We start from the raw sequence: 25,453 nt of genomic DNA, 5'->3' as shown, positions 1-25,453 counted from the left end.
GAACCAGAAAGACATTTTAATCAATCACGGCCAGTTATTTTCAACAATGTGCAACGTTTTTCAGTTCAGACCTGCCCGCATCAGACGCGTCCCGCCAGGCCGAGGGCCCGAGGAGTCTGGAGTGGGCGGGGCTACGATCAGAACAGCTTGTGGTAATTAGGCCGGGGTCAGAGGTCACGAGGGGAAACCTGGCAGTCGTTTACATATATATATGTGTGTATATATAAAAATAAAGAAACAAAAGCAAATAAATTAAGTCGGAATAGCTGCGGCTCCTCGTTCCAGCCGGCTCCACGGCAGCCGCGGACCGTGATGCCCCCGCCGCCGTACATTCCGAGGTTCCCCCTCGAATCCCCACGGTGCCTTTCGAGTGCAACGGGGGGGGAGGACGTGGCGAGACGGCCTTTCCTCGCGCGGAACGTCGTCGAACGGGGAAACAGAAACGTCTCTGGACTGAGCGAGAATCTTTCTGAAAACGCCATGCGACCAAATAGAGTCGGACGCCGTTGACCTCGGGTTGAGCGCGTGACGCCTTGAGTCCCCCCCCCCCCCCACACACACACACTCACACACAGACACAAACATTAAGGTGCATTTCAACAAAAGAAACAAGGCACGCTCCATTTTCCGGAGGAGAAATTATGCAACCGGTGCTTTTACAGGCTTGTGTGCCACATGAATGAGCGCCGCCGCTTCCAAAGCTCTTGGCTGCGAGCGGCGGGGATTAATGGGAGCAGAGAGAGAGAGAGAGAGAGACAGAGAGAGAGAGAGAGAGAGAGAGAAAACAACCACAAGGCTTCTTTCTTTTTTTTCCTTTCCTGGCCTTGCCCTCCGTTACGCCGCCCCGTCTTGCAGACTCGTGTGCAGCTTGACTGAGAACATGGCCTCCCACTGCGCTCTGACCCAGGCCAGCAGGCCCTGGAGGAGCTCGCCGCCGTCGGAGCGCACGCACCACGTCCTCTCCTGTTTCACCGTCTGCGGAGAAACCGAGCGTGAGGCGGATGCGGTGGGGGGGGGGGGGGGGGGGGGGGGGGACGTGTGGGAGCTCCCGAGCGTTTCGCCACCGACCTCGTCGTAGAGCTTGATGTCCATCCGCCGCTGGCCCGCGGGCCACAGCAGCACCGAGCTCACGCAGCTGATGGGCAGCGTCTCCAGCACGGCGTTTCCGCTCGCCGACGGGCTGCTCCGGCTCCACTGGTGGTCCTCTCGGAGCAGGTAGAGCGTCTCCCGGGTCGCCAGCACCGTCAGCGGCGTCCAGACGTCGCCTGGAACGACACATCAGAAAGTCTGAAACGGAAACCCCACGTTGCCAAAAGTATTTGCTCGCAAGCCAGAAAGTTAAGTCAAGTAGTGTCGGGGCTGTTCAGGAATTCTTGTCCATTGTCTGCGAGCACAGTTTCAGACGTGCAAGGAAGAAACCGGCTCATGAATGATGCACGGCGAAACAGTTGTGCTGCATTTGTTTTTGGAAACAATAATACGACAAGATACAAGTGCTCCCTATACACTGCATGGCCAAAAGTATTTGCTCAGCTTATCTAAACCATTCAGGCGTGACGACGATTTCCCCGTTTCCATGGAAACGGATTCAGAGTGTTTTCAAAAAGTTGCCTCGTTTCCACGAAAACCGAGACGGGGCGTTTTCAAAAAGTGGAACTTATGACCTGCGGTGAGCATACGCAAGTGGCTGCATTTCAGAAAAGGTGCGTCTTCCCCGTTTCCACGGAGACAGAGTCAAAGCGTTTTGAAAAAGTTGTGCTCCCCCCCCCTCCATTTGTACGGAAACTGAGTCGGAGCGTTTTTCAAAAACTTGCATTTTCGTCCGTTTTCAAGGAGACGGAGAGTTTTCCAAAAAGTTGCACCCCTGTACCCCCATTTCCACGGAAACCACACATCGTCAAAACGTTGCATTTTCGTTCATTTCAACGGAGACAAAGTTGTCAAAAAGTCCCACCGTGGCTCCGAGCACCGTTGCCGTTCAAACCGAACGGCAACAAACGTTTTGCACTTTCCCTCTGGAACAGTGGAGACGCGTTTCTCTGGAGTGACGAATCAGGCGCCTCAGCACTTTTCTGACTGAATCACCTCAGCGTTTTGTGAAAACCAGGCGAGCGAAAAGTTTTGACAATGTTGAGTACCTCATCTTCCGCCGTCATTGTTTCAAGCATGACGAGCGCTGGAAGAGGCAGATCGGGACCTGCTGTAACGACGGCGCTGCAAATTCCTGCCAGTCGCCTGAAGCGTCTCAGGTTTTATTTGCCGCGTCATCCTGCTGCGCCCGGTAAACGCAGACGGCCTCCTCCGAGTTCAGACAAGATTCCTTCCATCACCTTGACGGGACGTCTCGTCTTTTCCAGACCGAAATCACCGCGTTTTCTCAATGTCGCTCTCACTTTTTAACTATTAACACGATAGTCATGTTGAAAAAGGCCAAGAATGAGGAAGTTTACATGGAAACAGCAGAAATGCTGAAAACGATGTATTTGGCATGCTGGGCAACACTTTTTTGAATTTTCGCCCATTCCCACAGAGACTGAGCGTTTTCAAAAAGTTGTGTTTTTCGCATGTTTACAAGAAGACAGATCGTTTTTGGGTTGTTTTTTTCCCCCCCCTGTTTACACAATGGAGTCAGAGCATTTTCCAGAACTTTCCCTTTGGTCAATTCACACAACAGAGTCGAAGCATTTTCAAAAATTCCACATTGAGATCCATTTTCAAAAAGGTGTGTTTTCACTCGAATACATAACGACTGAGTCAGAGTATTGTCCCTCGTTTCCATAGAGGCAGAGTGTTTTCAAAAAGCTGCGTTTTTCACATGTATACATGACGACGGAGTGGGAGAGTTTTCAAAAAGTTGCATTTTTCCTGTTGACAGAATGATGAAGTCAGAGAATTTTCCCAAAATTTCCTTTTGCCAATTCACACGACAATCGGATGATTTTCCAAAAAAATTTAATTTGGGATCAGTTTTCAAAAAGTAGCATTTTGCCCAATTACACGACGGAGCCGGAATGTTTTTAAAAAGCTTGCATTTTTCTCCCGTTTCCATGGAGTCAGAGCATTTTCAAAAAGTTGCGGGTTCCCTCCATTTCCACGGAGACCGCGTCGGATACATTTCCAAAAAGTTTCACCTTTTGGAATCCCGTTTTCAAAAAGTCGCATTTTTTGCAAGTTTACTCGGAGCACCGTTGTCATTAACACAGACCCTCGAGACGCAACGAAAGTTGGTTTTAACTTAAAAAAGTTGGAGTCATTTTTTTGGGGGGGGGGGGGGCTGCAACGACTGAACCACAGTCACATGATGAAGCGTGTCTCGTCCAGATCTGTTCATCTTCACAAGTTATTACATGCGACGTGTCGCATCTTGAAGTCATATCATCTCCAGACTCGCGTTTCGATTCATTCGAGGTAAAAAACAACAACAAAAAAAACCATACAAACATTGTTTGATGGAAAACAAGGAAGAGAATTTTGCGAAAAAAATATTTTTTTTGCAGTTTCACAGCCGTTTTACTGTTTATTTTTTTAATCACCTTGCAGGACGAACGCCAGAATGTAGAAGAACTGCAGCTGTCCGTCCTCCACATCTGCTTGGATGTCATCACACACCAGAGGCCTGGAGAGGCAGACGACAACACACACACACACACACACACACACACACACACACACACACACACACACACACACAAATACCGGAAAATTTTCCAAAACTTGAAGCTTACAGTTTAGAAATGGCAGAAGATAGGAAAACGATGTTTCAGGTCTGAATAGTGGACATATGTGGGTATGTTTTAAAAGTTAAGTGAAGTCTCTCGGTAAAAGTATGGCGAAGCCTCATGGTGTTAAAAAGGTGCGAGTGTTTTTCATACATATATATATATATATATATATATATATATATATATATATATAGGAGAGTCTGTGTGCATGGTGGAGGGAGCATCATCGGTTGCGGCTGCTTCGGTCCGGGAGTGTGTTTGGAGTCAAATTGAGAGATTTAAAGTCATTATCGGGTGCCGACAGACTTCACGCCCGCTCCGAGTGTTTAGTTCCGAGTTTAAGTGGGAATTGATATTTATTTAAACTTTGCTCAGTGGGATCAAACAAGCTTAACGACGCCCGGGAACCTTTTCACTTTCCAATCAACTTGCACCGTTTTCTGGGAAGAACGGACACAAAGGGACACGCACGCCGGAGGATTTCGCAAAGTGCCACACGTGTTGCAGATTAAGATGCGGTTTACCAGCTAATTTAGCAAGGCCTTGTTTTACAAAAACAAAGTCTAACGAAAAGGAAAAGCCGATTGTGATCAAGTAAAGATGTGTCAGGCGGAGTACCAGAGGTGGTGTTCGGGGGTCAGCCTCGTGGTGGAGATGGACTGCAGCTTGCTGTCCGACTTGTGGGCCATCTCACGGACGATTCCTGCGGAAACAACAACATTTTGCCGTTTTAATGACATTTTATCTGGCAGTACAGATATAAAGGCCTCGGTTTAATGACAGAGAGTGACTGCACGGTGGTTTCTTTGTGCTTGTGTGGGGTTTTCAGGGTGTAAAACTAACATCTCCATTCATTTCACAATAAAAGTAACTGGAATTCCTGCGGCCCAGAGGAGCCAACGTCACAATGCAACCAGTTGTGGTTGTATGTTGTGTTGTGGCCTTTGCATTTGTGTTGTAACTTTTTGCTGTTTTGCTTTTTGCTGTTGCGCTGTAGCTTTTTGTTGTTGGCTGCAGCTTTTGCTGTCTTGTTGTAGCTTTTTGCTGTTGCGCTGTAGCTTCTGCTGTTGCGCTGTAGCTTTTTGGGGTTGCGCTGTAGCTTCTGCTGTTTTGTTGTAGCTTTTGCTGTTTTGTTGTAGCTTTTTGCTGTTGCGCTGTAGCGTTTTGCTGTTACGCTGTAGCTTTTTGCTGTTGCGCTGTAGCTTTTTGCTGTTGCACTGTAGCTTTTTGCTGTTGCACTGTAGCTTTTTGCTGTTGCACTGTAGCTTTTTGCTGTTACGCTGTAGCTTTTTGCTGTTGCAATGTAGCTTTTGCTGTTACGCTGTAGCTTTTTGCTGTTGCAATGTAGCTTTTGCTGTTGCGTTGTAGATTTTTGCTGTTGCGTTGTAGATTTTTGCTGTTGCTTTGTAGCTTTTGCTGTTGCTGTTACACTGTAGCTTTTTGCTGTTGCGCTGTAGCTTTTTGCTGTTGCGCTGTAGCTTTTTGCTGTTGCGCTGTAGCTTTTTGCTGTTGCACTGTAGCTTTTTGCTGTTGCGCTGTAGCTTTTTGCTGTTGCACTGTAGCTTTTTGCTGTTGCACTGTAGCTCTTTGCTGTTGCACTGTAGCTCTTTGCTGTTGCACTGTAGCTCTTTGCTGTTGCACTGTAGCTCTTTGCTGTTGCACTGTAGCTCTTAGCTGTTTTGTTGTAGCTTTTTGCTGTTGCGCTGTAGCTTTTTGCTGTTCCGCTGTAGCTTTTTGCTGCCTTGTTGTAGCTTTTTGCTGTTGCGCTGTAGCTTTTGCTGTTGCACTGTAGCTTTTTGCTGTTGGCTGCAGCTTTTGGTGTTTTGTTGTAGCTTTTGCTGTTTTGTTATAGTTTTTTTGCTGTTTTGTAGTAGATTTTAGCCTGTTGTGTTGCTTTTTGCGGTTGCGTTGGTAGTTTTTTTCGGGTGTATTGTCACTTTTTTGCTGTTGCGTTGTGGATTCTGCGGTTGCACTGTGGCGTTGGCCCCTCTGGGCCACCGTACATTTAACACTACATTGCGATCGACGGCGGGGAAATTCACAGTAAATCTCCACATTCCCCCTGGGAAATGACGCCACGGCCCGGCCAAACGGCGGGACAGACGTTCAAACAACACGTCCCCCCCCCCCCGCGCTCACCGTCCCGAGACATCCATCCGGCCGGGAATGAGGTTAGAGCAGAAAGCAGAAGGTGTGGTCGCCTAAAAGAGGCCTTACGCATAAAAGAGAACAAATCTGAGACTGTATCATGAAAAGGAGGAAGGCCTCCGGTTGCAGGTGTGAGATTTCAGCCCCATTGAGTGGAAAGGGTGAGAAAACGCCGAGGACACAAAGGGCCGGGTCACGCCGGCAGTCATCGATTGCAGCATGTCACCCAGTGTGACGGCAATACGTGGCGGGGTCGAGTTCGTGCAGCGAAAGGTCTGAATAGACGGGACTTCAAAGGGATTTCAAAGGGTGGCGCGCCACGTGACGCGCCGATTTCTTGAACTTTAATCTTTTACAAAAAAAACATCATGGAGAACCTGCGGACTTCACCCTGCAACGCCACAATCGAGCGAACGTAGTATAAACATGGTGGATTTCATATTCCTGCAGTAAAAAAGGTCAATAAATGTAACCCAATCAAAGACAAACACACTGTTTGATCTAGTACAAGACAAAACATAATAATACCTCATGTCTGTATTGGACAAATCCATTAAACATTAAAAAAATTTATTGAGATGAATAGAAATAAATGAATAAATGGACACTTTTCAACTGAGCTATACATAAAAAAAATATATATTTTGCTGATGTGAACGAGATGTCGGAGGACTGGAAGACGTTAAAAAAGCCATTTCATAGACTAGAGTGGAAAGAAATCACTAGAACTGACAAAACAAAATGTATTAAAGCTGTAAAGTATGGCGGAGGGAGCATCATGGTTTGCGGCTGCTTTGGAGAACCCGGACAGCTTCCCAACGAAAACTCTGTCAGAATAGACTTCCGAAGTCAATCTGGGACGTGTCCCGCCTCCACCCGCCGTCGGCTGGGACCCCAGGTGGAGAGCGCCGTCTGGATAACGGATGAGCTCCGGCGTTGGCCCGGGGATCAAAGCCCAGGACGCTGTTGGCGAAGCGGCGAGCGTCTTGACAAACGGCGGGAGTTGAATAACATCTCAAACAACTTCGGCGAGCGTGCCCCCTCCGAGAGCCGCGTCAGGCCGAGCGTGTCGGGGAACCGCGGTTCTGCTCTGGCCTGTGTCAACACCGCGGCTTCCTCCCGGACTGCGTCCAAAATAACACCGCAGCGATGTTTTGACACGTCAGACGGAGGAGAGGGGGGGAGGGAGGGGTGTTTAGATCTTCAAGCTTTTGTCCGTCATTAAGCCTCCGTTTTCAGTAAATGAGGAACAAACAGAGCCCGTTATCGCTCACGTTCCAACACTGGAAAAAACCCAGAAGGAGCTCGGCGCTCCAGAAAGCTGTCCCCGCTAGAACCACATCCTTTCTCCCTCTCCCGGCCAGCGTCATTCCACTTGTGGTATTTTTTTTCTTTTTCTTTTTTTTATTTCGAGACGACGCACGAAGTCTGTTCTTTTTTTTTGTAGGGGGGGGGGGGGCGAAAATATATTAGGACCGCCGGGTTAAAAAAAAGAAAAAAATTCTTGAGATCTTCGGAACGCACCTGGGCAGCTCACGTTCGTCGTTTTCGCCGCCGCCGTGCAAATCTGGAACCGTTTGCGAGAAGAAGACGGCAACAGAGCCAATGAGCCGTTTATGGGGGTTGGGGGCGGAGAGGACGCGCTTCACGGGGGAAGCGGCTCGGAGCAAATCGAATGCGACGGGACATCTGTAAAAGAGCTTCTTTTTTTTTTTTCTTTTTTTGTTTTAATTTGTTTTATCAGATTCAGGCAGAAAACGGCACCGAATTAGCAGGCCTGGAAATACATTTTCCAGACATTTTCCAGACATTCCAGGAGCCCCCCCTGTCTAATAAAAGCCTCAATACTTGGTCTGGGAAATTTGCGTCACAAAAGCGGACATATGGTAAAGTATTAGTTTGTGAAGGGGGGGTTGTTTCTCACTCTGTGGCGAAATGCCTGCGAGGGGGAACACGCTGTTCCAATACCTGACTCCAAGGGATTTATTTTCCAAACCTTCGCTTCGGTCTTTTACCTGTCAAGGCGGAGAAGAAGCGCTTGCAGCGGACGCTGTCCCTCACCAGCAGCGTGTAGGCCACGCCCCCCGCCTCGCCGAACTCCATGTGGATGGTCTGGGACGCCAGGCCCACCTCCAGGTAGCACAGCTCCAGGACGGGGTAGCTGTCCCTCTTCCGGAGCCAGTCGCCGAGGTGGCCCCTGCCGGATCGCAGCATTCCCTCTCAATGTGCTCTCAAGATGTGACCCAGAAACCTGCGCAGGTTATGCAATCGCCGCCACATCCCAAAGCCAGGGAGCGGCGGTTCCTGCCGACGTCAAGAACCTGCTGGCAAGGCAGCGAGGACTTCAATCGCTTTCAACCTGGCAACATGTCCTGGCCACTAGTTCGTAACTTGACAGCACGAAATACTAGATTGAGGTCACAAAATACTAGTTTGAGGTCACAAAATACTAATATGTGCCCATAAAATACTCATTTGAGGTCACAAAATACTATTTTGTGGACATAAAATACTAATATGTGGCCATAAAATACTAATTTGAGGTCACAAAATACTAGTATGTGACCATAAAATACTATTTTGTGGCCATAAAATACTCATTTGAGATAACAAAATACTAATATGTGGCCAAAAAATACTAATTTGAGGCCGTGAAATATAAATTTGTGGCCATAAAATACTAATTTGAGCTCACAAAATACTAATATGTGCCCATAAAATACTCATTTGAGGTCACAAAATACTATTTTGTGGCCATAAAATACTAATACGTGGCCATAAAATACTAATTTGAGGTCACAAAATACTAATATGTGACCATAAAATACTATTTTGTGGCCATAAAATACTCATTTGAGGCTGTGAAATATAAATTTGTGGCCATGAAATAGTAATTTGAGGTCACAAAATACTAATTTGTGGCCATAAAATATAAATTTGTGGCCATGAAATAGTAACTTTAGGCCACAAATTAATATTGTATGTCGACAAATTCTTATTCCTGGCCTCAAATTAATATTTAAAGGCCACATGTTTGGGATTCGATGGCCACAAAATCCAAATTTCGACTTTTACTTTTTCGTTTTTAGTACGTAACCCATTTTGAGGCAATCCGCTGCGATTACTGAACGTCTGCTCGGCGCTTACTTTGCGTCCGAGGTCATTTCCAGGAAGTAGATGCGCTGGTTCGACACGACCAGGAGCGACGGAAGCTCGCCAGGCTCCCCGAACTTCACCGCCGACATCTAGAGGAGAAGAAATTCCATAATTCAGCCGAGCTTCGTTTGTCGGCTTCAAAGCCGAGCTTTCCTCCACAACTACATCAAGTAAAGAGTACACACAAATAAAACCCCAAATATTTCATCAAAAGTCACAATTTCAAGTAAGATTCTATTGTGTTTGTGCTATTTAAAGCCTCTATTTAGTAGATAAGCCTTATTCTAACAGTGATGGCAGGAACAGACAGGATATTATCCATTACTTAAAAAAATAATAATATCAGTAAAAACTGACTAACAGAAGTGGAATTTATTTGAAAATGTACTAATGACGAATAACAATACCTTCAAATATTACAAACTAAGGTGGCGTGTTCAAATGATTGGAATTTTCAAGAGAAAAGGAAGAAGAAATTACAATGAAATAAAAATGGGTGGGGGGGAGAAAGAAGGGAAAATTTACAAAAGAAAATGAAAAAAAAAAAGAAACAAACAAAAGAAAAGGAAAAAGAAAAAAAACAAAAGAAAAGAAAAAGAAGAAAAAAGGGTGAAAAAGAATACAAGAAAAAAGGAATAAAAGAAAAAAAGGGGAAAAAATAATGAAAAATTTACAAAAGAAAATTATAAAAAAAGAAACAAACAAAAGAAAATTTAAAAAAAGGGAGAAAATAAAAAGAAACAAGAAAAAAGAAAAAAGGAATAAAAGAAAAAAAGGGGAAAAAAGAATGAAAATTTTTCAAAAGAAAATGGGAAAAGAAAAAAAAAGAAAAGGAAAAAGAAAAAGAAAAAAACAGTAAAAAAAAAATGAAAGAAAAAACAAATGAAGAAAATAAAAATAAAAAGGGTGAAAAAGAATACAAGAAAAAAAGGAATAAAAGAAAAGGGGAAAAAAAACAAGGAACAAGAGAAAAGGAAAAAAAAAAGAAAAGGAAAAAGGGGAAAATAAGTTAACCAGTGAAAAAACCGCCGGCCTTTCCTGAAACACTGATCATTCTCTTCCTGATTTCCTTCTTTCTATGTTCCCTTCTTCATTTGGCGAAGAAAGGAGGTTTCAAACAAACACTGAGCGACTGTTTGAAGTCTGAAAGGCAGAGCCGGGGGCTTCGCCTCATTTCCTCTCAAACAACTGGAGCTCATGTCACCCGGCAGAACAAACAGCGGAGGAAGCTCCAGCTCCTTTTCCATCCAGGTGTCGATTACGGGGGAGGAGGAGGAAGAGAGGAGAGGAAGAGGCGGAAGAGGAGGAGGAGGAGGAGGAGGAGGAGGAGGAGAGGAGCCGAGCCGACTCCTGGGAGATTTACTGATGTCGGGCGTGAAACCGCAGGACGAAGAGGAGCGAGTCTTAAAGTTGTCACCACCTATTTAAACTGGACCTTCGGGGCCGTCGGGAAGTGAAGTCCAGGGACTTTTCAAAACCGCCACTACAGAAAACGAGCCTGGGAACAATATAGTATTATTATTAGCTCCCGTAGCTCGAATAGAATTTCTGATAAAATGCACTCGAATGGGCAAGAAGTAGTTGGACATGCATCCAAGTGATCAATCAAACAATTTTAAAATATTTTATGGGATTTTATGTGATGGAGCGACACGAGACCTCACGTATTGGTGCTTTTAAGCTGTTTCAACTTTTTGAAATCGCTCCGACTCCAGGAAAACAGGGGAAAATGCCCAACTTTGGTGAAAATGCTCAGGCTCCATCTCCGTGGAAAAAAAAAAAAAAAAAATTTAAATTGCTCTGGTGAAACGGGTAGAAAAAAACAAAAACAACTTTTTGAACGTGTTCCGACTGTGTGCAAACGGGTGGAAAACGCAACTTTTGTGAAACGCTGTTGCTGTGCATGCGTGCCACGGCCGTGATAAATATTTGCTCTGCATATAACGGAAACAGACGCTGTCATGAAAGCAGTCAGGGTGGAAAAACACCCATAATGCAACAGTTTGGGTGGGGCAAAAAGAATGACAATGGCTCCTACTGTGGAACTTTTTGAAAGGAGTCCAACTCTTTCTGCATAGAAACCGAGCAAAAACACACAAAGGCTTTCAAGTGAAACTTTCATTGCGTTTCAAGGGTCTGTTTACATGACAACGGTGCTCAGAGTAAACTTAAAATGCAACTTTTTGAAAACGCTCCAACTCGGTGGAGGAAAACCATGTTTTAAATACACTCCGACTCCATCTTCATGGAAGTGAGAGGAAAATGTAACTTAAATAAAACAACTACAAACATGAGCCTCTGTTTCCGTGGAAACGGAAAACACAAAGTTTCGAAAGCGTCTCCACGGAAACTGAGGGAAATGCAACTTTTTGAAAGTGGTCCGACTCCATTTCCATGGAAATGGGGGAAACCGCAACTTTTTGAAAGCGGTATGACTCAGTTTCAATGGAAACGGTGGAAAAATGCAACTTTTCAAAAGCGCTCCGACTGTTTATACCAATGTCCGTGTACTCCCATTGTTAACGCTTATCACATACTGATCTACGCACGCACGTGTGTGTGTGTGTGTGGTTTCATTAGAAAAACAACCAACAGCGCCCTCTTGTGCCAACTACATTGTCTTCTGTGTTTCTGCCATTTCTGTGGAAACATTTTCCAAACGTTGTCCTGGAAATGGGGCTTTCGAAAAGTGACTTGGTTTCATTGGGATACAGGTTGGAGTCCTGGTGCATAAAATAAAGAAAAAAAAAAACCCTGGAGGAAGTTTTTCTTTTAATCACAACTCTGCACTTCATCCAACACCGACTCCACTCTGGACTCTCATACGGACCTTGAGGAAGCAGTTCAGCTCCTCTTCCTCTTCGAAAACCTCCACGTCCAGGAAGAGCTTGAGCCGATGGTCCACGGACTCGTAGTCGTCCGACAGGAGGTCCAAATCATCTGCAAAGGAAACGGCCGGTTTAGTTTGAGAGCAGCTTGCACGATTCCCGGCGGCGGCAGGGGAAGACTCTTTAAACGCAACAATTCTAAATCTTTAACGGGGCCGAATTTATTTTAAAAAGTTCTTATAAATAATAGCAATAATAATAAAAACAACAATAACAATAATAAGTACAATCTATGGTGACGTATTCAGATTATGTATATGGTTTTTTTCAATTTCCTGGGAAAAAAGAAAAAGTAAAAAAATAAAGATAAACAAATAAATACAATATAAACAAACAAACAAATAGCAAAACAACAGCTACAAAAGTACAAACTAATGATCATAATAAGTACAAACTATATATATATATATATATATATATATATATATATATATATATATATATATATATATATATATATATATTAATTCCCAGGGAAAAAAGAAAAAGTAAAAAAATAAACAAACAAATAAATGAAATATAAACAAACAAACAAATAGCAAAACAATAGCTACAAAAAGTACAAACTAATAATAATAATAATAATAATAAGTATAAACTATGGTAACGTATTTGGATTATAGATTTTTTTTAAATTTCCAGCGGAAAAAAAAAAAAAGTAAAAAAAAATAAATAAATAAATACAAATAAATAAATAAACAAATGAATAAATAAATGAATAGCAAAGCAATAGCTACAAAAAGTACACACTAAGGTTTTGGACTCAAATCATCACTTTTTTTTTTTTTTTTTAATTCCTGAAAAAAAGAAAAAGAAAACGCAAAACAGAAAATAAAAAAAAAATACCAACAAAAAAAAAAAAAACAACAACACACGGATAGTTTTAAAACGGCTGGTTTAGTTTAAGAGGAGTTTGCACTTCGGCTCGACCCCGAGGAGCGCTCATTTGGACCGGGACAGAATAAATCAATTGTTTCTTCGGGGCCACTTTATTGGTTCCATCAAATGATATCTTGCATTAAACCATAGTTTCCTGGCAGCGGCCCCGGGGGCGAGACTTACATACTTCTTGGCTTTTATGAACGCCGGCCATCGCCAGCAGGCCCTCATGCAGAAAGGCATTTAAAGAGCAATAAAGCCGGCGGAGGGAGGTTTTTTTTTGAAACGTTGATGAAGGGTTATGGCTGATCAGGAATGACAGGCCAAAACAAAGCCTTAGAGTTGGGTGAAAGGTGTGTGTGTGTGTGTGTGTGTGTGTGTGTGTGTGTGTGTGTGTGTGTGTGTGTGTGTGTGTGTGTGTGTGTGTGAGCCACAATGGCTGCACTGTAAAAGGAGGAAAAAAAAAAAAACCAAAAAACCTCCAGACACTATGTTTGGTTTTAAAAAAAAAAAAAAAAAAAAAAAAAAAAAAAAAAAAGGAGAAAGCTATTATTACCACTCTTTCATTCTTCTCCCATCGCTTCCAGTAATCGCTCCGATCTGTCTCGCGTTGCACACGCAGCAACGTGCCTCGTTTCGGAAACGCCAGACAGATGTGGGTCCGTCGCGGAGATACGGCGAGGCTTCCCAACGCTCGCCCCATCTCTTCAATTAAGACCTAAATCGGTCTTTATGCGCGGCCGTTAAAGCCGAACGTTAAAGCGTTTACGGCGCGTGGCGCGGCTGGTGTGTTTTACAGTGACCGCACGACCCGCGGGATTCGAATCCCGAGTAATAAAATACTACTTAGGTTTGTTTTGGGGGGTTTTTTTAACTGCCGTTTGGGCGCAGCGCCAAGAGAACGATTTGACCGTGAGTCAGGATTGCGAAGCGTTTCGGTTCGTTGGTTTCCGGCTCGTAAAACGTGAAGATTTGCTGCGTTTCCATCGCCGACGACGCGGCAGACGGCCTGTTGCTTTAACTGGAGGTCGAAATGCTGAGTGTTTTCAAAAAGGTGCGCCTTAGTCCGTTTCCACGGAGATGAAGTCGGACCATTTTTTCCCCCCCCGCTGTTTTCATAGAGACGGATTCTGGGCGTTTTCAAAACGTGGCATCTCCCTCCGCTTTCAGGAAGTGTTTTAAAAAGCGCTGCACGTTTCCTTGTTTCCATGGTGACGGAGTCAGAGCCTTCCCGAAAAGTTGCGTTTTTCCAGGTGTCCACAGAAATGGAGCCCTCGTGTATTCCAAAAAGTTGCCTTTTCCTCCGTTTAAACAGAGTTGCAGCGTTTCAAAAAGTTGCGTTAACCCAATACCATGGAAATGGAGTCCAAGTGTATTCAAAAAGTTGCATATTCTGTCGTTTCCACGGAGACAGAGTTAGAGCTTTTCAACAAGTTGCGTTTTACCCCGTTCCACGGAGACAGAGTCGGACTGGTTTCAAAAAGTTCCGATACCCGAGTGTTATTCAAAACGTGGCATCTCCCTCCGTTCCCATGGAGACCGAGTCAAAGTTTTTTCCCCGTGTCCATGGAGGCGGAGCGAGTTCATAAATATGCGTTGACCCCCGTTTCCATGGAAACGGAGTCCTAACATATTCAAAAAGTTTCCATGGAGCCATTTTTGAACGTTTTCAAAAAGTTGCCTTTTCAGTGACTTCACTTAAAAGTTTCGAAACTCCCCATCTTTTTTGTTTTTTTCGTACAACTTAAAAGTTGCACAATCCGCCTGGACTGCAGACGGATGTGGCGAAACACTCACCGTCGGGGCCGGCCCGTGCAGCCGGCGGCGCCTGCAGCTGGGGCGGCGTGGCGGCGCCGGCGGCGTAGTTGTAGCTTCCGGCGAGCTCCTCTTTCCCGAGGCTGCTCCCGTCCCCGATGAAGAAGGAGCTGCCCCGGGCCGTGACGAACTCGTTCTCCCCGGCGGCGTCGGCGGCGTCCTGGACGGGGCTGCCGCTCGCGCCGTCGACCCCGTCGGCGCCCCGCGCCGCGTCCAGGCGGTCGCGCTCGCCGTCGGGCCTGGAGGAGTCGTGGACGGGAGTGCTGCTGTACGGAGGCGACTGCAGAGCCACCTGAACCACGTGGTCACTCCCACATTCTGGACAGATGTCGGCTTTCCCTGAAAAACAAAAAAAAAAGGGAATGAATTGGTCAATAGGTGGTTAATTCAAGATTTGATCAAAAGTCAGATTTTCACAAAAGAACGTTTTGGATTTGGAATAGAAATGAATTCTCCAGGCATTTATTTTGGTAAAGCCACAGAAAAACAAACTCCGGGCATGTGCAGATGAAAAACAAAGCCTGAAATTTCAATGAACAAAAAAGGAGCAATTTCAGGAAAAAAAAAAAAAAAAAATGAAAACACGTGTTGAACAAAGCCGGCTTGGCGTGCGAGTGCGAGTCCGGGCAGGTCGTGGTAAATGTGGGGTTTGGATGGAAGCTGGGAGGTTTTTTTTTTTTTTTTTATCTCCTGATGATTACAGACCAAGACTGCGTTATAGGTGGAGCGACGAGAGTCAAAGTGTGTGTGTGTGTGTGTGCGTGTGTGTGCGTGTGTGTGCGAGTGTGTGCGTGTGTGTGCGAGTGTGTGCGTGCGCGCAACATTTGAGATGACTCAGATATGACGCAAAAGAAAGAAATCCTGTTTCCTTCTGTACTTTTTGCATTTTTTTTTTGGGAGGTTGCGGGAGAAACCGTGTAAACTCCACATAGAAAACCCGTCGAAAATGTAGAACGTTTCCTCACTCTAGACCAGGGCCGTCAAAACATGAGGCCTGCGGGACAACTTTTTGAAAATGCTCCGAAAACGTGGAAATGGGTGGGAAAATTCTACTTTTTGGAGAGGTCTTTCAACGTTGGAAACTTTCCATGGGGATTTATGTGGGAAAAAAACAGGCATAAACCAGGAATGTACCGAGATGAAGTTTGGCTCTTAATAGAGAACTTATTATATTGTTAGATATTTAACAAACATTTCCCGGCATAACGTCCCATTGAAAGTTACCTAAAACTATCTGGACATTTCCTGGAGACTTTACCTGAAACTTTCTCGGAATTTTACCGGAGACTTTACCTGAAACTTTCTGGAAATTTAACAAACGCCCGGTTGGGAATAAATCTTCGAAGGAAACTTGCCCTTGTAGATTTGTTGGATGAAATCCATGTTCCCTTTTGGAATTGGCAGATGAAACAGAGGCCGGAGTGAGGCTGGTGTCAAATTACACTCACCCGCAGGCCACTTCTCGTCCCAGACAGGGACTTCGTGATGAGATCATTTAAAACAAATAAGGTTGATTTGTTTATTTGAGCAAAGTCTCACAGATTCTCAGTGTTTTTACACCCTGACAACATGGCGATGAGGTTACTTTACGAGATTTAATCCCCTATTAGCCTCAGATGTGGATTTCTTTTTGAAGACGACTTATACTTTTGCTCGACACGCAGCAACATATAGAAGAAACATTCTTGTTGCGTTCGCCCGGCACAAGACTCTTCTTGACTTCACGCGTGTCGACAGAAAGCTTGAATCCGCCCGTCATCGCTCTCACCTTTCCCCTCGTCATCCTCCTCCTCCTCCTCCTCGTCCTCCGCCCCCACCTTCTGACGGGCGAACTCCGACCTGCAGCGGAGGCACTGCAGGCGGACGCAGCTCGGCCAGAGCTCCGCGTCCCGCCGCCGGTTTTCCTCCGCGACGTTCGACAGGACGTCAATCAGAGCCTGGGGGGGGGGGACAAAATAAAAACATCAATCAGAGTTCATTCACAAGCTCATTTAGCTGTTTCAACACAACCCCCCCCCCCCCCCCCCCCCCCTCCTCCACCCGCCCCCACACACAGGAAAATAATGACACGCTGGCTGCTGCTACGCCTGGCAGCGCTCCGGTGTTGTGCAATACAAGGAGGCCGAAATCATAAACAAGGTAGTAAACATGGTACATGCTGTACTGCTGGTGGTGGTGGGGGGGGGGGGGGGGGGGGGGTTGGTGTCGATCAACTTATGAAAACAAAAAGCCCCCGCCTCGTGAGCGTGGCCGGACTCGTGAAGCATGTGTTGTGGATTTGTATATGTGCGTGCGTGTGAATCCGCGGATCGGGCTTTGGCTCTTCTGGCCGGGCAATTGCTCGCCTGCAGCGCCGCGGGGTCGTCGTCCAGCAGGACGTAGCGCCGCCGCCGCTTCTCCTTGCTGATGTAGTCGAAGTGGAGCTCGGCGGCCGGCAGCAGCTTCTCCGTCCCCTGAAACAAAGTTAAAGTCGGACATTCATGAGTTTAAGATGTTATCGCGCACGTGACTGGATTAGACTCCGTGCACACGGCAACTTATCAGGTGAAAACGATGTCCGTTTCCACGGTAACGACAAACGCTGAAAATGATGTAACGAGCATATAAGGCCACGAGTTGGCGCTCTTGGTTGCGTTTGTCATGAAAGCACACACGCATACATGCAGAGTTTCCATGGAAACGGAGTCTGAGCGTTTTCAAAAAGTTGCATTTCCCCACGTTTCCATGGAAACAGTGCCGAAACATTTTCCAAAAAGTTGGATTTCCACTCGGTTTTCACGGCAATGGAGTGTTTTCAAAAAATTGTGCTTTCCTCCGTTTCCACGGAGACAGTCAAATCTTTTTTTAAAAAAAGTTTCAACTTCTCTTGTTTCTATGGAGACGGAGTCAAAGCGTTTTCAAAAAGTTGTGTTACCCCCCCCCAGAGGAGTGTATTCAAAATTTTGCTTTTCTCCAATTCCATAAAAACGGAGTCAGAAGAAAAACTTGCATTTTGCCCCATTTCCACAGAAACAGAGCGTTTTCAAAAAGTTTTCCACGGAGACGGACGGCGCAAAAAGTGCTCCCCCCGCTTCCATTGAAACAGAGTTGGATCTTTACCCGTTTCCACGGAGACGAAGTCAAAGCCTTTTTTAAAAAAAAGTTGCGTTTCCATTTCCACTGAAATGAAGTCGGAGAGTTTTCAAAAAGTTGCATTCTCACTGACTCTGAGCAAAGTTGTGTTCTAAACACAAAGCATTATGAAAGGTGGGCATTTCACTGGGAAAACTGTTCATTTCTGAAGTTCTTCACTTAGATCGTTTTTTGTCCCGAGACGTTCACGCCATTAAACCCGCTTCACCTCTCGGGTCCAGGCGGCCTCCGTCCTCTCCACCCGCACCAGGCTGTCCAGCTCCAGACGCCGCCGCTCGCGGCCGTACTGCACGTCCACCTCCAGCATCAGGCCCTGTTTGACGCACAGGAAGACCTCGCCGCCGCCGCTGATCTCTTGCCGTTTGTCGGAGACGACGCCCACGAGAAGAGGATGACAAAGATCCACTGAGAAGGATGAAGAAGAAGAAGAAGAAAAGATTAAAGGAATGAAATGTCTCTGGGATTGTTTTCATTTGAGGTACTCTTACCTCCTAGATCCTCTTCTTCCTGATTGGCGTCTCCGCTGGCGGCTCTGCCGGATCTCTGGGAAACCGGACTGGACTGTGGCGAGCTCTCCTTCCGGTCCACCAAACTCTCCTCCAGCGTGGAGTCCGTGTGCTGGGCGGTGTAACCGGGCCACTGCAGGGTGGAGTCCGTCTCCAACTCGCCGTCCTTTTCCGACGCCTCCACCGTGGCTTCCGGGGAGAGGACGGGATCGGGCGGCGGGTCCAGAGGAGGCGTTGGCGAGGGATTCCCGACGCCATTGGTGATGGTCTGGGCTTGGCCGAGGTCGGGCGGCGTCGCGGCGTCGAGATGGTGTTGATATCTCAGCCAGTCCTCCCCGAGCTGATCCCTGAAGCTCGACATGCGCTCGATCTCCTGTTTGTGTGGAAGCACGATAGCTGACGGAGGAATGACGTAGAATTTAGTGGGGTGGGGGGGCGTTTTAAACGTTCAAACGGGAAAGTTTGACGGATTTTAACCAAACCTTGTGAGGACGAATACGATCTGGGCACGTAATCCGTGTCGCTGGGTTCGGATATACTCGCTCTGCGTACTTTCACCTTACTCTGAAACACAACCAATCACGTTACTTCCTGCGCCAGTCATGGATTTTACACTGAAACAATTTTTGTTTATAAATTTGTCTTACTCGAGATTTCTTCTTACGAAAACTTGACACCACCACCTCGGCGACAGACTGGCTGTCGCTCAGCTCTCCGCCCCCGCTCGACACTTCCTGGTTGCCGCGCTCCGACGCCGTGGCAACCGGAGGCAGAGGGTGGACCTGGACGACGTTCTGGCTGGTTTTCGGCAGAACCTGTGGAGATGTTCAGATAGACACCTGAGAAACTGTCTCATCTGAGCAATCTGATCATCGTGCAACATGAGAGAAGGGTTTCGCTCTGATCTAGAAGGGTTCTGCTCTTGTCTTGAAGAGCTTTCATCGTGTCTAGAAGTTTTCCGCTCTGATCTAGAAGGTTTCCGCTCTGATCTAGAAGGGATTTCATCTGGTCTAAAAGGGTTTTCATCTGGTCTCGAAGAGTTTTCATCGTGTCTAGAAGGGTTTCACTCTTGTCTAGAAGAGTTTTCATCTTGTCTAGAAGAGTTTTCATCGTGTCTAGAAGAGTTTTCATCGTGTCTAGAAGGGTTTCACTCTTGTCTAGAAGAGTTTTCATCTTGTCTAGAAGGGTTTTCATCTTGTCTAGAAGGGTTTTCATCTTGTCTAGAAGAGTTTTCATCGTGTCTAGAAGGGTTTTCATCGTGTCTAGAAGGGTTTTCATCTTGTCTAGAAGGGTTTTCATCGTGTCTAGAAGGGTTTTCATCTTGTCTAGAAGAGTTTTCATCGTGTCTAGAAGAGTTTTTATCGTGTCTAGAAGAGTTTTCATCGTGTCTAGAAGGGTTTCACTCTTGTCTAGAAGAGTTTTCATCTTGTCTAGAAGGGTTTTCATCTTGTCTAGAAGGGTTTTCATCTTGTCTAGAAGAGTTTTCATCGTGTCTAGAAGGGTTTTCATCGTGTCTAGAAGGGTTTTCATCGTGTCTAGAAGGGTTTTCATCGTGTCTAGAAGGGTTTTCATCTTGTCTAGAAGAGTTTTCATCGTGTCTAGAAGAGTTTTTATCGTGTCTAGAAGAGTTTTCATCGTGTCTAGAAGGGTTTCACTCTTGTCTAGAAGAGTTTTCATCTTGTCTAGAAGAGTTTTCATCGTGTCTAGAAGGGTTTCACTCTTGTCTAGAAGAGTTTTCATCTTGTCTAGAAGGGTTTTCATCTTGTCTAGAAGAGTTTTCATCGTGTCTAGAAGGGTTTTCATCTTGTCTAGAAGGGTTTTCATCTTGTCTAGAAGAGTTTTCATCGTGTCTAGAAGGGTTTTCATCGTGTCTAGAAGAGTTTTCATCGTGTCTAGAAGGGTTTTCATCGTGTCTAGAAGGGTTTTCATCGTGTCTAGAAGGGTTTTCATCTTGTCTAGAAGGGTTTTCATCTTGTCTAGAAGGGTTTTCATCGTGTCTAGAAGAGTTTCCATCGTGTCTAGAAGGGTTTTCATCGTGTCTAGAAGGGTTTCGCTCTCGTTTACAAGGGCTTTTGCAACTTTCTACTTTTCATCTTTCTCTTTAGCCTAATGCGCCACCATCTTTTTCTGCTGCTGCTGCTCACTTACGAGATTACGTTTGAGTATATCAAAGACCCTTTCGAATCGTAGATAGAAGTCAACTGAATCCAGACTCGCATATTTTCAAGACATAAAATAATGGTACACCCATAAAAACATGAATCTTTGCCCCGCCCTTGGTTAGAAATCACCGATTCTATGACAATGAGTCTTACCGATAGCTCGGATGAGTACAACGTTGTTCCATCAAGTTTAAACTGCAAAAAAACAAAAGAGAGAAGAGAAGCTTTGTGGAGTTAAAGAACACAACCAGTGGACATCCGTCAAGACGGGAGGCCTGTGAGAGTCTGGAGGGCTGTTTAGGCTCCAGTCCAGACAGATCAAGAGACACAGGGCTCCACGAGACAGAGAACAGGCCGGCCGCTATAAGTGGAAGTGTATATCTTCACATCGTGGCGTGCTCTGGAGAATTTATCCCCATTCCCAACGCTTTGAGCGACATGCGCCTTCTGCTCACTCTGAGGTTGGCGGCCTTCAGGGAGAGGTGTCGGACGGTGCAGGTGCGGTGGGTTTTCTGGAAGTAGAGCGGGTTCCCCTCCAGAGTCAACTGCGAACAACACGATTGGACATAAAAGGACATGAATGAGAGCGTGGCGGCCTTTTCCCGGACGGACAGTTTGTACGAGCGTCCCATACTGTGTTGAGGCAGTGCAGCATGGAGAGCGGCGCCAGCTGGGAGTGCTCCAACAGGAGGTTGTACGCCAGATCTAAGTGCCGCAGCGAGGACAGCTGCTCCACACCTTTTTAATGAGAGAGAGAGAGGAGAGGAGACGAGACGAGAGCCGTGCGGGATGAGACACTGAACAACAAAACATCCAAGACGAACTTCCTGAGCGGCGAGACGTGTGAATTACCGCCGGAAAAACTCAGGAAGTGTGTATCCGAGAGCCTCGTCCACACGACAACGTCTTCAAGTGGGGGGAAAACAAACTGGGGTTTTCAGTGTTTGTTTGCATGGCAACGGTGCTCAGAGACAGTGAATACTCCAGTTTTTCTAAACGGGAAACGTACTGGAAGTTTTTGAAATCACTCTGTGGCCAAGAAATAGCAATTCATGGCAATTTGTGGCTACAAGACAGCGATTGATTGGTAAATTGTGGCCACAAAATAGTCGTTTGCGGCAATTTGTGGCTGCTGAATAGTAATTTGTGGCCAAGAAATGCAAATTTGTTGCCACGAAATTGTCATTTGGGACAAACGAGTCATTCCTGGCTATGAAATAATAAATCGTGGCCATTAAATAATAATCCGTCGCGACAAATTAACCGGCTTTGACCACAAAATAGTAGCTTGTGGCCATTTGCGGCGACGAAAAAGTCATTTGTGGCAATGAAACTGCAATTTCAGAAGAAACGGTCATTTGTGGCTGCCAAATAGTAATCTATGGCCTCAAAGTAATCATTTCTGGCCTTGAAATAGTAATCCGAGGCCACAATTCGAAGTTATAGTTCAGATTTCGAGTCTGGAGCGCCGTACTCAAACACAAACTTTCAATCACATTTTATTGGGCCAAACTCTGGAACTGCATGAACAAATCACTTCAAATTCCCCCCCCTTTGGCTGTTTTTCCAGGCTGAATCATTGAAGCAGCTGCCGTCCGAGTCGACATGCGCTGACAGTTTTGACTTTATTTTCATTACAAGAACCTACATGAGTTTAAAGACTCATCCGTCTTAGACTCCCTTCAATGGTGGTCGGCGTCTTGCCCGCGCTCCCCTTTTCCCCTCCCCCCCCCCCGTCTTATCGTCTCTCAAAAGAACACAACTTCTGTCATTCAGCTTCTGCGTAAGGCCTGCTCGCTCCCTTTTCCACTCCGGTGACCCGAGTTAACCTCGGGCCCGCTTCTTATTAGCGCGCGAAGCATGAACGTGTCAGTTCTGAATCGATCTAAATCAATCCCGCCTTTCCTCTCCTGCCCCGGTTTGATTTCACCATCTTGTAATTCTGCAGTATATTCCTATTATGTGCAAATAATTAAAAAAAAAAAAAGAGAGAGAGAAACAGTGTGTTCCCGCACCATTGATGGTTTCCAGCTCGTTGTTTCTGAGGATGAGCGTGGCCAGCTTGGCTCTGGCGCTGGGGCCCAGCGTTGGCGCCCTCTGCAGGCAGTTGTAGCCCAGGTTCAAGTGCTCCAGCTCGCTCAGGGGCTGGGGGTGAAAAAACGGACGCGGTAAATGTGCAAGAATCGCAAGAAAGAGATCGGCGTTCCGTGTCGACCCGCACCTTTAGGAATTCGGCACACTCCTGAATCTTGTTGTGACTCAGATCCAAAGACTTCAGGACGTTCAGCAAGCTCTGTGGAAACAAAGAGGCGGAAGTTAACGGAGGCCGACGAAGGCGCCGAGGACCCCGAGCGCGTTCGTCCCACCAGTGACTGATCGAGGCAGGCGAGGAAGTTGAAGCCGAAGTTGAGCGTGTGCAGCTCCAGCCAGGGCAGCGCCGAGCTCAGGTCGCCGCCGCACAGAGAGAGGAGCTCCTGCAAAAGCAGATCAAACGGCTTCAGCCGCGGCCCCGTCAAACCCGTAAAAGGGAGGACGAGCGTTGGGAGGCTACCTCGAGCGTGCTGAGGCTCTTGGAGCAGGTGAAGACCTCCAGCTGGGAGTAAATCCCCCGGAGTCCTTCGAGACAGTGCGGAGGGATTCGCTTTAACTGGATGGGGGAGAGAAAGAAAGAGGTTGTTAGATGCATCAGGAGCAAATAAACTACGAAAACAAACGAATAGGACGGTGAAAGGAGCAAAACAAATGTTTAAATAAATAAAATCAGACAAAGACACTTGAATGGTGTAAAAGAACAAATGAATTCTAAACAGAAAGACAAACATTGCGGGCAAATAAACTATGAAATCAAACAAATGGGAACGTTAAGGCAGTAAACAAAATGTGACAAGAGACAAATAAACAGTGAAAACTCCACAGTGGACAGTTTAAAAGAAAAAACAAACCAAAAAAAAAAAAAATGGTTAAAATGACAAAGTAAAAGGTGAGAAATAAACAAGTGGAGTTAAAAAAAAACTCTGACACTCATTGCCACGTTAATAAAAAAAAAAATAAAAAAAAGAAAAAGAGAGTTTTCACGTCACCTCCAAACATTTTAGAGACTTGAAGGGGAAGATTTTCACCACGGACTGGACCTTGGTGCCCGGTGGGTTGACGAGCTGTGCGGACATTAAACCGAAACGTTAGATTGATGATGTGGAGGGTTTTATTGATCCTAAAAGCCCCCCCCCACTCCCCCCGGTGGGCGGGCGACCTTGAGGGAGACGGTCTTCTGCAGGACGTCGAAGAGGAACTGCAGCTGCAGCAGGGCGGCGGTGTCGGCCGGGTGCGAGGGCAGCGCCAGGAAGCCGTGCTGCTGGCCCCGGGACTGCAAGTACTGCTCAAAGAGCCGCGTGAGCTGCTGCAGGCCGGCGGCATGCAACGTCAGGGTGCTGCTGCCGTCCAGGACCACGTCACCTGGAAGGGGGACGACATTCCTCAATAAGTCCTTATATATGCCCGGATGATATCTGGGAAACCTCTTCCTGTGTTGACTTTTATTTGGATAAAAGTAAAAACATGAGTAAAATCTATTGTTTACTGGAAAGCTTGAGCAGACGGAAGTGTTTTAAGGTCTGATTGAAAAGGGCGTGTCAGCAAAAAGGTTGTTTACCAGGCGGGGAGCAGACGAACTAAAAGCTGGTGTTGCAGTGGAGACCACCTAAGCCAAGACCAAGACCAGAACATCCCAAGACCAAAGACAAGACTAAGACTTTAAGACTCCAAGACCAGAGCATCTCAAGACCAAGACTTGAAGGGACAAAGATTAAGACTTTATGGGACAAAGATGAAGACTTTATGGGACAAAGACCAAGCCCAGAACAAGAGTTTAAGGGTCTAAGACAAAACCAAGACCAGAGCATCTCAAGACTAAGACTTTAAGGGTCCAAGACCAAGTCAAGACCAAGACTTTAAGGGACTAAGACAAGACCGAGACGACAAGGTCCCAAGGCCAAGTCAAGACCAAGAGTTTAAGGGCCTGAGACCCAGTCAAGACCAAGACTAGAAAGTCCCAGGACCCAAGACTCCAAATGGCCAAGACCAAGACTTCAATAAGCTGAGACCAAGACAAGACCAAGAGTTAAAGGGGTCAAAATCTACACAAAACAAAGATCAAGACAGAACTTTAAGGGGCCGAGTCTGAGTCAAGTCCAAGACGAGGGGGGGGGTTTAAAAAATGACCAAGACAGAGACCAAGACCTTAAAAATGTGGTCGAGACACGGTTCTATAGTACTACAACACTATTAAAGTTGCCTCACCTTGTTTCTTCTGACTCCAGAAACACTCAGCAACCCTCCTCCCAAAGACCTCAGCAGTCTGGATGTTTCATATTGAACCAGTATATTTATATTCATGGCCAAGAGCATTAACAGGACCAGGGATAGTATCCTGCAATAATTTATCGAATTTAAACCATAAACAACAACAAGTGCAGGTTACTGAAATGAGTCTTGTTGGGCCTTTTTGGAGCCTCATCCTTCAGTTTTGATGTTTTCCCCTGTGCATGCGTGAGTTTCAACGTCCCAAAAAAAATACACATTTGAGGAGAATTGGTGGCGAACTTCAGCCACAAAATGTGAACGCGAGTGGATGGAGAGTGTCAGCATTCTGCAAGCATTACCATTATCTCGGAGGAGCTTGGCCAAGCTGTGCACAAGAGAGGACTGGCCAGTCTGAGATGCAGCCATCCTGTAACACATAACAAAACAAACAGGATGTTAAAAAAAATAAATAAATCAAAATAAATCAAAAGAAAGAGTCATTCTGAAAAACGAGATGTTCTGAGCTCGAGTGACATTAGCATTAGCTCCGCTGATATAACTCCAGCTTTATCGCTCTTAAGAAAAACCCACCTGCGCGAGACAATACGAACACATCAAGGTGTGACTCCGACACGAAAAGCGCCGATTTACGTTCGTTTCTGTCCAGAGAAAAAGCGGAATTACTAAGATTAACGCGGTGCTAACGCTAATGTTGACATTTTTTTTTACGTCACATGACTGGGAGT

General features: G+C 45.9%; 1 protein-coding gene across 2 annotated transcripts; it reads right to left on the bottom strand.

Annotated features, from left to right (window-relative positions):
- Positions 1-25,453, bottom strand: stk11ip (serine/threonine kinase 11 interacting protein). 2 transcript variants are annotated; one of them, XM_080493102.1, is made up of 25 exons: positions 25,299-25,453; positions 25,067-25,134; positions 23,659-23,861; positions 23,489-23,563; positions 22,960-23,055; positions 22,775-22,882; positions 22,630-22,701; positions 22,424-22,553; positions 21,043-21,146; positions 20,864-20,953; positions 20,562-20,603; positions 18,894-19,061; positions 18,729-18,810; positions 18,229-18,642; positions 17,949-18,145; positions 16,954-17,061; positions 16,377-16,545; positions 14,591-14,947; positions 11,857-11,966; positions 9,018-9,115; positions 7,886-8,067; positions 4,341-4,425; positions 3,534-3,616; positions 1,069-1,265; positions 1-975 (listed from the first exon to the last, which is right to left on the bottom strand). In XM_080493102.1, the coding sequence occupies exons 2-25, from the start codon at positions 25,131-25,133 to the stop codon at positions 835-837; spliced, it is 3,378 nt and encodes a 1,125-aa protein (XP_080349228.1). In that variant the 5' UTR covers position 25,134; positions 25,299-25,453; the 3' UTR covers positions 1-834. The 2 variants fall into 2 exon arrangements, with proteins under 2 accessions (XP_080349228.1, XP_080349229.1); XM_080493103.1 differs by lacking the exons at positions 1-975; positions 1,069-1,265; positions 3,534-3,616; positions 4,341-4,425 and having other exon boundaries at positions 8,060-8,194.

The sequence above is a fragment of the Lipophrys pholis genome (genome assembly GCF_963383615.2).
Source record: "Lipophrys pholis genome assembly, chromosome: 23".
In the NCBI taxonomy this organism is placed as follows: Eukaryota; Metazoa; Chordata; class Actinopteri; order Blenniiformes; family Blenniidae; genus Lipophrys; species Lipophrys pholis.
The sequence above is the reverse complement of the archived record's forward strand: the minus strand, read 5'-3'. Positions and strand labels throughout refer to the sequence as shown.

Bases quoted from the DNA above. Each gene is read 5' to 3' on its own strand.
- stk11ip (XM_080493102.1), bottom strand. From the start codon at position 25,133: ATGGCTGCATCTCAGACTGGCCAGTCCTCTCTTGTGCACAGCTTGGCC. The intron at 18,146-18,228 runs GTAAGAGTACCT...CATCCTTCTCAG, and splicing joins GGAAGAAGAGGATCTAGGAG to TGGATCTTTGTCATCCTCTT. The intron at 8,068-9,017 runs GTAAGCGCCGAG...GCGATCCGGCAG, and splicing joins GAAATGACCTCGGACGCAAA to GGGCCACCTCGGCGACTGGC.